This window comes from Penicillium angulare, assembly GCF_028827245.1.
Source record: "Penicillium angulare strain IBT 27051 chromosome Unknown utg000007l_segment0_segment0, whole genome shotgun sequence".
NCBI classification, from domain to species: domain Eukaryota; kingdom Fungi; phylum Ascomycota; class Eurotiomycetes; order Eurotiales; family Aspergillaceae; genus Penicillium; species Penicillium angulare.
This window is the reverse complement of record NW_026623166.1, coordinates 2,166,590-2,179,099: the sequence shown is the minus strand read 5'-3', so window position 1 is coordinate 2,179,099 and position 12,510 is coordinate 2,166,590. Positions and strand designations below refer to the sequence as shown.

Genomic DNA, 12,510 nt, shown 5'->3' with positions numbered 1-12,510 from the left:
CTAGCGAGGCGATTTATACGAACCACGCCCAGGGAGGTCAATCGACTGGTTATACCTGTTGTTGTTCAAAGGAAGATTGATTGTTCTTTCGGAGAAAATACATGAAGCTATATATACAACGAGAAGATCAAGTTGATTGGAAATCAACTTGACGCTATATATAGATATCTCGGGAATTAATTTCGATGGTGCGTCTTTCTTCCTGATCTGCACCAGCCTCATACCAAAACAAATCTACACGCCGTGGGAGCATGCAACCATTTGCTATCTTGAGTCGTCCGCTCCCGCAAATGGGTAGCCGGTAGAAAGCTATCATGAGACTTGGGTCGAGACGCTGAGACGTGGAACAAAAATGGTAGTCGACGAGGTCCACATTTTCGTTGGCACCTAAGGGAAGACGGCCTAAGACCATCCATGAAAGCTTGAACCAGAATCTTACGAAGGTTCCATTTCAGACGGCTTTCCTTCTTTTCACGTTTATCAAGGTCTGCGGGGGGGGGAACGGGGTGCTCGCCCCATACGTGATTAAGGGGGCGTTCCCGTAGAGGCTGAATATCATAATGTGTAACGATATCCTAACCTACCCTACCCTATTATCGCATAGAATTGCTCACTACAAGGCCAAATTCGCTTCCACTCGTAGCCCTGGATGTCTTTCAGCTGTATTCCCGCGAAGGTAAGGCAGACTAATGCCATACTTGCTCTTACTCCAAACGGCTGATATAGGTACTCCTCGCTTTGGAAGGAAGCTTGAAGAACGCTCAAGCCAGGCAATGAATATCCTCCAAGCATGAAAAAGATCTATCGGATTTGTGACTCCAGGTCGTCTAGAGATATTGTGTATAGATAATGAGCATCGGTCAAAGTATTGTGTATAGTAGCTAGCTACGATAAGAGTCCGTTGTATTGTAAGACGAATACGCTTTCCTAGTCAGCAGAGTACCGATAGATAATACACTATATAGCCGTATCGTCTTGAGGAAGTATTATATTAATAAAGAGATAATTCAAAACTAATAGAAGCTAGTGAAATATCGAAAATAGGTCTTCGCACCCGGTAATCTAGGGACTAAGATTCAGTCTTTATAACAGGTAGACTGCGGCATATCCAATCCAATGGATATTAAATTATATCCATATCCAAATAGCCTTGGATATTGGATAACTGTAGATATCCAAATCCAATATGCGGATATAGGTCGATGTCCATGGATATCCACGGATATCCACAAAATATCCACACTAGCATAAAACTCGTTTAATTACCTAGTTTTGGATTCCCTACCCGAGTTTATACAGCTGACAAACCCATCTCTTACATTGAAAGAAACACATGTTTCGTCCTAACCATACAATTTCACTGAATTATTCTATTATACGATGAAATATTGAGAAATAATACTGTATCTATTTATGAATTTGGTTGAATTGCTATATTCCTTTCTAAAAATTGAAAATCTTTGTTTTTTGGTAGGGGTAGATAGGATTTGGGGATTTCATGGCAGGTTATAGGGAATGATATATATTTCTGTGGGTCTCCCTTGTATACTCCTGCACCATATCTTTGTGATCACTAGATTATTTGAACAAATACCCAATTCTGTGTTTTTTCTTTTCAAATTTTTAGTAGAATGAAATGATAGGGTCTCAGTTATATATCTGTTAAATTTGAAATAGTAGTTATATAGAAATCTATTGAGAAACAACGGTCGCAAATTGTAGATTTACGGACTCTGCCATTGTTCTGTGATTCTGGAAGCTACGGCGGTCGGCAGATATTTGGTGGATAATCCATGGATGTCCATGGATATCCGCAAAATGTCCGCACTAGTATGCGGGAATAGCCAATCATCACGTCTAGATCAAACGATCTATCACAAATATCCATCCATATTGCGATGTCGTGTTCTGTTTGCCAGACCCCTGAAAATCTGTTCTGTTCTATTCTGTAAGTAGTCTTCTCTTTTACTTCTATGCTATGATCTACTGCAAGGTAATTCACAATCAATTGAAATATGGCTTACTCACAGATATCTCAATCCCAGGACTCCTGTATTGATTCAGATATAGGTCTGAATTTCACCTCCGACCCTTCCTATCCAGATAATATTTCCGACTTTATCGGCAGCCAAACCCCATTGACATCTTTTTCGCAAACCCAAACTCCAGTTGCACCAACATCTCTTATCCGTCTTGGTCCTTATCTACAAAAGCACTGGATCCCATATCCTTCTGACTCTAGCTACGGCAATATGGAAGAAACTCGAAAGAAGTTTGTAGACTGGTGGCTTACTACTGAGTTCGGATCGCAACCTCAGACAAGAAAAGAAATTCACTGGGAAGGAAAAGCAACTTCCGATGTCTGGGATAGCTTCCAACAAGTTGCACACGAGAAAAGTGGGAAGCCTAGGGTAATGTGTAAATCATGTCTCTGTACCATCGGTCATCCACGCTTCCGTCGAGCAGGGTCATCACCTATGAATGCGCATCTAAAGACAAGTACTTGTCCCCGAAAACCGACCCCAAAGAAAGGTATTGATCAACTTGTAAAGGAAATGGTATGTTACTCCTATTTTGTATCTATATTAATACTAACACTGCTATTGTATAGCCTAGTGGCCCAGCAAAACAATCCTTTTCCCAAGATCAACTCTCGAAGGCTATACTTAGCTTTATCACTACTGCCCATCTACCCTTTCGTTTAATTGAACATCCCCAGTTCCGCAATTTAGTCGACATTATTCAACAAGCTTCAACCAAGATTACTGTTCCATCTGCACGGACAATTCGACGTTGCCTAGACTTGGTTGTCTCCGAGAGTCAGAAACAGACCCTTGCAAAGCTACCTAATGGAAGCCGTTTGTCAATTGCACTCGATTGCTGGACATCACCATTCCAGCAGGCATTTATGGCTGTTACCGGATATTTTCTTGATCAAAAATGGAACTACTGTGAGGTTCTGCTTGGATTCGAACATCTTCATGGATCCCACACCGGAGAGAATCTCAGTAAAACTGTCACTCAGCTACTTGCCGATCATGGGATCTCCGACCGGGTACTGTCAGTCACAACTGACAATGCAACAAATAACAATACATTGATGACTGGTGTCCAAGATACTCTCCAAGCACAGTGCAGCCGACGGTCTGATCCTTTAATCTTCCGGGTCCCATGTATTGTACATGTGATCCAGCTTAGCTTAACAGAGCTTCTTGGAAAGCTTAAGGCAGCCCCGTCCAATAAACAGATTGATTTGGAGTGGTCGGATGAAAGAACACAATCCTTTCAGAGCAAACGATCCAGCAATCATGTTCAGATCACCGAGACTCTAAGAAAGGTACGTCTTTTCAGCGGAAAGATTAGCTATGCTTGTTTTTCGGCCGAATCTTTATCTACCAGATCGTTTTCTAACCTGTGAAAGATTCGAGGTCTTGCGGTTTTTATTAATGCAAGTCCTCGGCGTCGGGAGGCATTTATGGCCTTACAGACTACAGACACTCCTTTGATTCCTATCCAAGATGTTCAAACCCGGTGGAATTCAACCTTCCTGATGCTTAACCGTGCTAAGCGACTACAACGATTCTACGATCAGTACTGTATAGACCATCAGTATCTTCATTTCAAGCTTGATCAGGAAGAATGGCGACAGGTGGACTATCTTCTTCTCCTCACAAAACCCTTTTTCGACTTTACAACTGTACTGTCACAGACTAAAGATATCACTGTACACAATATCTTTAGTATTTACAACAAACTCTTCTCCCATCTCGATACAGCAGAGTCAAAGCTGAAAAATAAAGGTGTTATCTGGAAAAGGCATATGCTCCAGGCTCTACAGACCGCCAAAACCAAACTGTCAAAGTACTACACTGCTACCGATTACGAGCCATACGGGGATATCTACGCATTTGCTACAATTCTTTGCCCATCCAAAAAACTCCGGTACTTCTCTTCCTCTGATTGGCAAGGGGATATTGACTATGTTAAACACTACCATGAAGTTTTAAAACAAGAGTTCGACCGGTATAAGGCTAGACTCTATGAGGGTCTTGAGAGTACTGCTTTGGAGGATCCATCCGGAGAGTCTGCTGATGATAGTGACTACGATTTGGATGCTATCTGTGCCTCTCAGAATCAAATACCTGAAGAAACAATACTGCCCCAGGATGATGAGATTGCCAGATATCTTGCCCGCGGTATCGAGAGGCAAAAACCTCGAGTATATTGGAAAGAGCATGAGAGTGATTTTCCTATCCTGGCAAATATGGCACGCGATATCCTGTCGATTCCTGCTAGCGGTGCTGGTGTTGAGCGATTGTTTAATTGTGCCCGCGATATCTGCCATTATCGCCGTGGTCAGCTGAAACCAAGTACAGTCCGAGCGCTTATGCTTCATCAGTTTGCTACCAATTTCGATCTTAAGCAGGAGGAGCTGGATGCTATCAAAGAATATCTCTCCGACAGTGAGGCTGCACTGATGGATCAAGCCCGTAAACCATCGCCTCCGCTTGAAATATTGGAACCAATTAGTGACAATAAGGAGGATGAAGATCCTGGGGTAGAGGATATACAGCAGTGTATACAGGGTGCTGGGGAAGATGATTTGGATAATACTGAGCAACATAGGCGGGGAAAGGGAAGACAATCAAGAAAGCGGTCATCTGATGATCTTGGTGAGCAAGAAGACGATGGCGCCCCAGATGTATCAATAGAATCCTCCCAGATGCGACCGGGGCGAGCTCGGAAGCAGCCAAGACTGCCAGACGGGTTTGAGCTTCTTTAGTACTGTGATTTAGTCTAAGAATTGAGAAGTAATAATAAGAAAGAAACTATTCCTGCCGAGCAAAGAACAAAGAAGAATTATTATCAAAGAATTATACTATACAGATGTGAATAAAGAATTACATAGCTAGTACAGCAAAAATACTGAGAGAAGCATAAAAATAATGCATACTGAGGAAGGTCACAAGGCTTGGCATATTTGTATTGTTTTATATCCAATGGATATCCACAAAATATCTATGGATATCTAAGTTATACCCATATCCAACAGCTTGTGGATCTTGGACATCAAAATATATCCATATCCACAAATTTGCGGATATGGATATGGATCTCCACAATATCCATGGATCGTGCCGCAGTCTACTTTAGTATATGCATGCACGTGATCCTGACCACCGTGATATTCAACAGGGAAAACCCGCAAAATACGGGTTTGGGTTTGGGTTTCAACACCCCTCCCCATACCCAAAAAAATGCGGATGGATTTAGGTTGATACCCAAAACTGCAGTTCTGCCGCAGTTTAGCCGTGGCAGTCTATGAGAAAGCCCTGAGTCCAAACCATCACAAGACCGAACGAGCTTCAAAGAAATTGAAAAGAATTTGAAGCATTACATGTACAAGCTAATATTTAACAAGTACTCCTGTTAAATCTCTAGGAACAATATACAAAGCCTAGTACCTTTTAGTATTTTTTAGAGAAAGTAAATTTGAAAGCGAGGATATAGGCGATTCGTAAGATAGAATCTATGACTATGTATGACCCGCTGGCCCTCAGTTCCTCTGTAGATTTAAGGCTATTCTTTCCCAGTACTCAACCGCAAGACACGTTGAAGCCTGTGTAACTGCCGTGGACGGGATTGTCCAAGATGCCAAGGGCTGAATCCGCTGAATTGACACAATCGAATGGCTCTTGGCCGTAGCAACGATATGTCGACGATTGATTGGCGACCTCAGCGGACTCCCAGTATTCCGTACGAGAGTGCCTATACCCCAAGGTCGTCGAAGGAAGTTGCGGAATGCTATCATTGGAATGTGTCACACGGTAAAAAGAGCCGGCCGCAGTATCAGAGGCTCCGGAGAGGCTATCGAGATAGTTGGCGAATGCTTGATTTCCGGTTCTTGGCTGGCCATATGTGTACGCCCCCGTGACGCGATAGGGACCATTCATTAGCGTGGCAAATGCAAGAGCTGCAATTCCAGCACCTAGGGAGTGTCCACTAATTGTCGTATTATAGCCTGGGTTGGCAGCCAAGGCATCCGTCACGCCATTTGTAACAGCTAATGCTAGTGAATTCCACGCATTCAGAATGCCCTGATGAACTAAGCAATTGCTAGTGCAGTTCACGTTGGGCGACTTATAAGCTACCAGCACCAAATCAAGATCAGTCAAGTAATCCTCGAGGCTTGCGGAGCCTGGGATGCCGAGAACAATTTCTTTTCTGTTGGAGATCTTCCATAACGCAGCTTGGGTATCTGTTGAGTTAATATTGAAGTATTGAACCAGCTGAGCTCCATTTTCTGGGTGAGAGCAGGTGCCGTTCGCAAGGTCACCAGTTAGAAATGGAAAACCTGCGTAGTACACAAGATTCTGGTAGGTTTCATCGTCCACTGAACAGCTTCAATTTAGTTTATTGTGCGCTTGGCGGAGCAGCTTATTACATACCGGGAGTTCTCTCGTCGCTCCTTGTCACCAAGGGGCTACAAAGAACGAAGCCTGCGCAGAGCGCGAAGGTGATGAAAAATCGCATTTCAGGGGCTTCGGGGTGCAACAGCTTGACAGCTTGATTCAGTCGATTCCGGGAACCGTCGAAAGTACATTCTTATATTATGTATAGCCTCGACGCACTATATTACGAAGAAAGCGCGAGTCTAGTTTATGACAAGGCGTTCCGTAGGGGTGGCACAGACGAGAGCCGTCGACTATCGCACGGGCCCATTATAGCTGCGCCCTTTTGCATCGCCTTTTGTCCGCGTGAGCTGACGATGGAGCATATGATATTTTCTGCCCGAAAGCGAAACATGATTGGATTTCTCTCTTGAGACTATTCTCTCTTTGTTTGGCCTTACTGGTTCTGACTTGTGAGGGAGGCTGGCTCTTCCTCCGTCAACTGGGAAGGGGGTTCTGGCTTACGCGTATCTCCACTCTTTAAGCACGGTCCCCCTGTCTCACATAATTATTGCCAATTTCGTATCACGTCTGCAGTCGGTGACGACGAGATTGCGCCAGAGAGGCTGAAAGCCAATGGCGTAATCTCGGTGATTGAGGATCGTTGGCGCGCGATGATTTGAGCGAGCGAACGAAGAAAAATTACTGGGAGCGGATAGCCATTATCCGCCATTCGCAAAAGATACTGCTGGTTGGCAGCCTTGTCCGAGATGGAAGGCTTCTCATTGGCTCAACCCCATAACGTGGCAGCGGGTATCCGGACCGGATCGGCCTTTTACGACACAGGAATTGATTCCTGGCAACGTTACAGCCTAGTCATTGCCAACACCAGTCTACACTAAAATTGTAGCTATTCTTTACCGTAGTGGTGGATCATTCTTCAGCTTCTGCCAGAAAAATCCTTTTTAGACTTATTCCCACTATTTGGTGCAATTCATTAAAACTTGAGAGCATGAAAAAGCATACATCTATATGCAGGAATGCAGACCGAGTGTGAGGATGTTAGATAGCAGGCAGGCAAAGCTATCGGCACGCCATGTAACTAATCTATACTGTACGTAGACGGACAAAATGATTCCTAGCCCCTTGGACCTCCTGGCACGGCAGCCGTTGCTAGATCGGGGGTCTGCTAGTGGCTTGGCGTTAGGGCTATTACCCTATCTCGTGATACTTACGCCAATGTAGATGGCCGTGCAGGCGTCCAGTCCTCATACCGAGTTGATCAACCTTTCAGCTGACTGGTGAATCCAATATCTGGTCTTGATTATGTTTATTTCATTTGTTTTCTTTTTTTCTGCTTCATGTAACTTAGTTGTCAGCTATGCAGATTTCACAACCTCACACGCGGGCTTTGCCCGTTGATTATTAGTTAACCACTCCAGCAATTGAACACAAATTGTGATAAAATAAAACATGTATTGATTGTTGAACAACAATAGATGAACATTTAAAGAGTATGAGCAAATTGTAGCCCTGTTGAAATAGAAAACACAATAACCGTGGATTGTCCAAAAACAAACAGCTCCTACACTATACTCGGGGCGTTATATTCGGGGGGCACAGTGTGTGGGTCTGGCAGTATGCATTCTTTAAACAGATGGGCAATGTGGCCAATTATCTGTTTTCACCAGTGTCCAACGGTTGCTTTTAGCGGGCCCCACATATTACTGCCTAGACTTGACTCATAGGTCACTTTTTTATAGGATCTACAGCATCCCCTGGTGTTTTTGTCCCAGGACCTGCGTTCTGCCACTGGTAACGCGCGCTAGCGCACGCTGAGGCCCTGAAACGAAGAGGGAAGTGGGAAAATAGTAGAACAAAAACACAGATGAGAAAGTGCCAGTGCTAAAATAGTGGAGAGCTTTCGAATTCGCTAATATGTAGATATTATGCAGGACCTCTGGGTTTTTAGGACAGGTATTGCGGAGGCTGGATACCGGGCAGTAATTGGACATGAATTACAACTTACAAGCGGAAAGATCCATATTTGAATAAGGAAGCAATTAGGTATTGTGAAAACAGGTCCATCTGCATGTTACAGACGAATTCGAAACTGCCTTAACCTATTTACTCTCTTTGATTCATACAGCCCCTCATCTAGCGACACTAATATCTGGGGCTAACCAAAGAAAAGCTAGTTGAGTCATTTTCTTACCATAGTAATACCATTCATTCCCTGATTATCCTTACAAAATTTGCATTCCTTTACAGTAACAAGTGAGTACATACTCTAAAATAATTTGCTCTCCTTTTCAGATCATAATTATCAAAATATACAGTCTCATTGCACATGCGGCACAAGGACGCTGTTTATGCAGTAAATTGATTGCTTGGGTGATGTTTTTGTAACTACTTTATAAGATCTTCTATCTCGATCTATGACTTTGTCAATCATCCTTTATGAAAAGACTTTATTTGTCCTTGAAAATATTTTAATTTTAAATGTTATTAAGATATACCTGCGACAGAGTTCCGCAACATGAGAAATGGATTAGTATTTCCCAACCCAGTTCCAAGTGTCCTTAGACAGGCGAATTCCATTTCTATGGGTGATACCATAAAAAGATTGATGATTTCAGTACCGATACCCAGGTTCCCTTCCGCCAATTAAGCCCAACACAAACTCCTTCATAAACGGTTCTACCTGAGGAAATGTAGAATATAGATTCATATGATTGCTCTCCCCAGGCTCCAACGCAACTGAAATACCCTCAGCGATTAGATATTTCACAATTGTTGGATTACAAGACAGAATCGCCTGACTCATAGCTTCCCGTCCGACCGTCACGCGGCAACGCCCGGAGTCATGGATTGGCATATACAGATTAACGATGCCTTGGTCAAGAAGGTAACGAAGTAAATGGATCTGACTTCCGTATGTAGCAGCTGCGAAGGCATGGAGTTAGACAACGGGGCAGGCGCAACGGAAAAAATTATGGAGTTCTTAGGTCAGCCTGCGCAGTAACTAGTAAAATGACAGAAGATCCAATTTCTTTTCTTTTGAAACCCATCGGTCCTTGAATGAAACTTATTTAGCCAAATCGAGAGATTCTGTTTCTTCCAAGTTTGCAGAAATAATTCTCAGGAGTTCCTTGCAACAAAATAGTCGATTTTCCCGTCGAGATCTGTGCTACAAAGCTGAGCTGTTAAAAGAAGAGGTGGGCGACGGCGGAGATGAGCCTTGCGACAACCTGGAGATGTGCGAGATCTTGAAACGACAGCCAGGAACTACTTTTTCGAAGGCTCTTTTTTTACTCTCACAGTACGCGGATTGTGGTTAAGTTATTGCTATAACTTTATTCCATAGCCCGTGCTCGGTTTGCGACCGTGTTTCAGTGCCGATGGGACTAAGTGGGATCGCTGTCGCCAAAGAGTTGTTTTGACACAACTCCATCAAATGCTGCTTGGCTGAACAAGAAAAAAACTCCAGCGCTCTTGATCCGGGGTCGCCATAACGAACATGTTGCTGTGGACCAGACTGAGGTCGCAAGAATTAGGGGCGATACACCAAAACGCTGTCGCAGACTCCACTTGGTCTCTTTTGGTCCAGCCCCACAATCGAAGTGAAACATATCGGCAACTAATGTGCCCCACGATACTGTGTTCGCAACTAGGAACTAGGAATCAGGACGGTTTAGTATTTCGCGTTAAGATTAGTCTTGCACCTTAGCCTTACATAAAAGATATTAGGCTCTAGATGAACAATACAAAAATACTTCGACGACTCTGCTCGTTCAAACAGGCGAACTTTTACATATAACAAAGAAAATGCATTTTTCGGCCGGTCTCGTTTTCACCAGTATCTATGCAGGCATCGCACATGGCGGTGTTCTCCAGATAGAAGACTTTTCTGGCGAATGCGTCGTGTGGCCTAGTGATAACCATGCATGCACAGGATACTCTGCATCTTTTGGCCAGCTCGATGGAAATGATTGTTCAAGTAAGCGACAAATACATATCCGGCCCTGACAGCGTTGACGAATTAATAGGGCTGAGCGAGGTAATTGATGGCACCCACAAAGCATTTTCTGTACTCAACGTGGGAGCCTGCGATACCGCATGGAATCGCGTGAACCAGAATGGTCTTGTCACGTTCTTCAATCAGGCTGGGGACGAGGCCGAATGCACTTTGAACGATTGTCTTAGTGTTGGCAGCTGGTGTAGTGCGACTGACATTGAGGTCACTTCCACAAGCGTTTCTCTGTCATACTCTACAAAAGCCACTAGCCCTGCTAATAGCCCTGCCACCAGCTCTGTCACCAGCTCTGTCACCAGCTCTGCTACGAGTTTTTGTTAGATTTCCTCGGCCTCACTCGTCTATGTTTGTTCCGCGGATTGAAAATCCGATGCACATTCGGAACTCCAATAGCTGGAAATTCGTTACTATCTAACAGAGTAGCCCATTTGCCGTGTCTCATGTTTGGATTTCTCATTTGTTCTGTTCTTGACCTTCTTTGTATTGAGTCTATTAGTTTCGTATTGTATCGAATGAAATTTTGCTTGGCGATTTCAGATTAAGGATTATTCATAAATACTAGTTCTATGACCAACGATGCATGGCTTGGTCAGACGTAATCAGGAAGTAAAATGGATTCTGGTCAATATCAAAGTGCAATTTGGCTACTGTATTCGTCGATTCTGAGCGCCATGTATGCCATCGTATAGTTTTGCTTGTGAACAAATTGATCCTTTTTGTTGATACGAAAGGTCTGAATACGACGAAGCCTAACATTCCACATTACTACTTAATAAGAGGCAACCGTACTCGTAATCAGACTACAGTTTCATCTTGATAGTAAAGCAACACCAAAATATCATATTTTATCTAACTTAGATCGGTATTTGACTTACATTCAAGCAGTCTATCTTTCAACTTCCTCTTTCTAAGAAAGCAGATATGTATTGGAATCAATTGATAGATACATTTTTGAAAAGATGGATATAGACTCTGTTATCCTTCATTGATTCATTCAACAATTGGCATTCGTCACAAGAAAGCCAGTAATCCCACTGCGACCGCGCCCATGAAGTATTCCACTTGAAATAGGTCTGATCCCTCTTCTTCAGCACCACACGTAGTTGATCATCGCCCGTGAAACATCCACTTTCATCTCTACAAAGATTGCATAGAGTGTAGATATTGATTCGTCTCTTTGCTGGGAGGAAAAATGACAAAGTGGCGGCTAGACGCGATAATGGATCGTATGGACATATGATGATATTGTATCGCTGATAGTCACTTTCCAGACAGGAGACACATGACCAAGTAATAGTACCCTTCATTTTTGGGATAAGGCTCTGGAGAAGCTTTCAATGGGATGATTCACTTGATAATACTCATCCGCCTTAGGAGTCGAGTAGTCGAAGTAGCCAGCGGTCAGTTATAGCAGTATGTGGGAAAAGAAAGTGCCTGCACTAGAAATCATTCGAAGAATTCTTGTCGATAATGCCGATCGTTTTAAAGGGATTTCCGCTTACTCAATTGCAAAAAGCAGATAGTTAGTGGATCGCCAATCATGTCGCGCCAGACAGCACCACGACCGTTCATTCTATCTGGGTGTGTAGTATTTCTGACTCACAGAAAGTGCTGGTCGAATCACAAAATTGGCGCAGTTGCAATCGAAGGGCAAAGAGCTGGCTCGCCCATGGTTCACAATAGTGTTACGGTGACCCCAGAGAAGTGAGTCAGAATGAAGGTCCTCAGCATTATGCTGCGCGTGCGAAACTGCCATGGTGGAGGACGGTGGGCGGGCCATCGGTCTATTTTGAAAAGGCCCGTCGAATTGCGTGCGGCTTCCATGCCAGCTCCGCTTGACTATGCCCAAGTTCTGGCGGCTTATTGTGAAGTACTGAGGTACAGGGCTTGACAGGTTTTGTCTTTGCTGCACATTGAGAGAAGGCATGCCTACATGATTGCTATTCAGGGGTATTCCTTCATACATCCATTACTGGACTTGTGCAGAGTTCCATGTGTCTACGTATTCTATTTAAGGGCTGATATTATGTGACCAAGATTGGCAGCGGAGAGGCTGCAGAGAGCTCTGAGTTCTTGGTGATT

At 43.7% G+C, this 12,510-nt stretch overlaps 4 protein-coding genes across 4 annotated transcripts; 2 read left to right on the top strand and 2 right to left on the bottom strand.

Moving 5' to 3' along the window:
• Positions 1 to 1,818: 1,818 nt before the first annotated feature.
• On the top strand, positions 1,819 to 4,783 carry N7478_010084 (uncharacterized protein; the record flags this gene model as incomplete). Its single annotated transcript, XM_056926298.1, has 4 exons — positions 1,819 to 1,830; positions 2,031 to 2,558; positions 2,612 to 3,337; positions 3,422 to 4,783. The coding sequence occupies 4 exons, from the start codon at positions 1,819 to 1,821 to the stop codon at positions 4,781 to 4,783; spliced, it is 2,628 nt and encodes an 875-aa protein (XP_056775668.1).
• Positions 4,784 to 5,597: 814 nt separating this feature from the next.
• Positions 5,598 to 6,534, bottom strand: N7478_010083 (lipase family protein; the record flags this gene model as incomplete). The annotated part of the gene is made up of 2 exons (XM_056926297.1): positions 5,598 to 6,355; positions 6,450 to 6,534. 2 exons carry the CDS (start codon positions 6,532 to 6,534, stop codon positions 5,598 to 5,600), a joined length of 843 nt encoding a protein of 280 aa, XP_056775667.1.
• A 3,801-nt stretch (positions 6,535 to 10,335) lies between these two features.
• Positions 10,336 to 10,749, top strand: N7478_010082 (uncharacterized protein; the record flags this gene model as incomplete). The annotated part of the gene is made up of 1 exon (XM_056926296.1): positions 10,336 to 10,749. One exon carries the CDS (start codon positions 10,336 to 10,338, stop codon positions 10,747 to 10,749), a length of 414 nt encoding a protein of 137 aa, XP_056775666.1.
• A 1,252-nt stretch (positions 10,750 to 12,001) lies between these two features.
• On the bottom strand, positions 12,002 to 12,184 carry N7478_010081 (uncharacterized protein; the record flags this gene model as incomplete). The annotated part of the gene is made up of 1 exon (XM_056926295.1): positions 12,002 to 12,184. The coding sequence occupies one exon, from the start codon at positions 12,182 to 12,184 to the stop codon at positions 12,002 to 12,004; it is 183 nt and encodes a 60-aa protein (XP_056775665.1).
• Between the last annotated feature and the right edge of the window lie 326 nt (positions 12,185 to 12,510).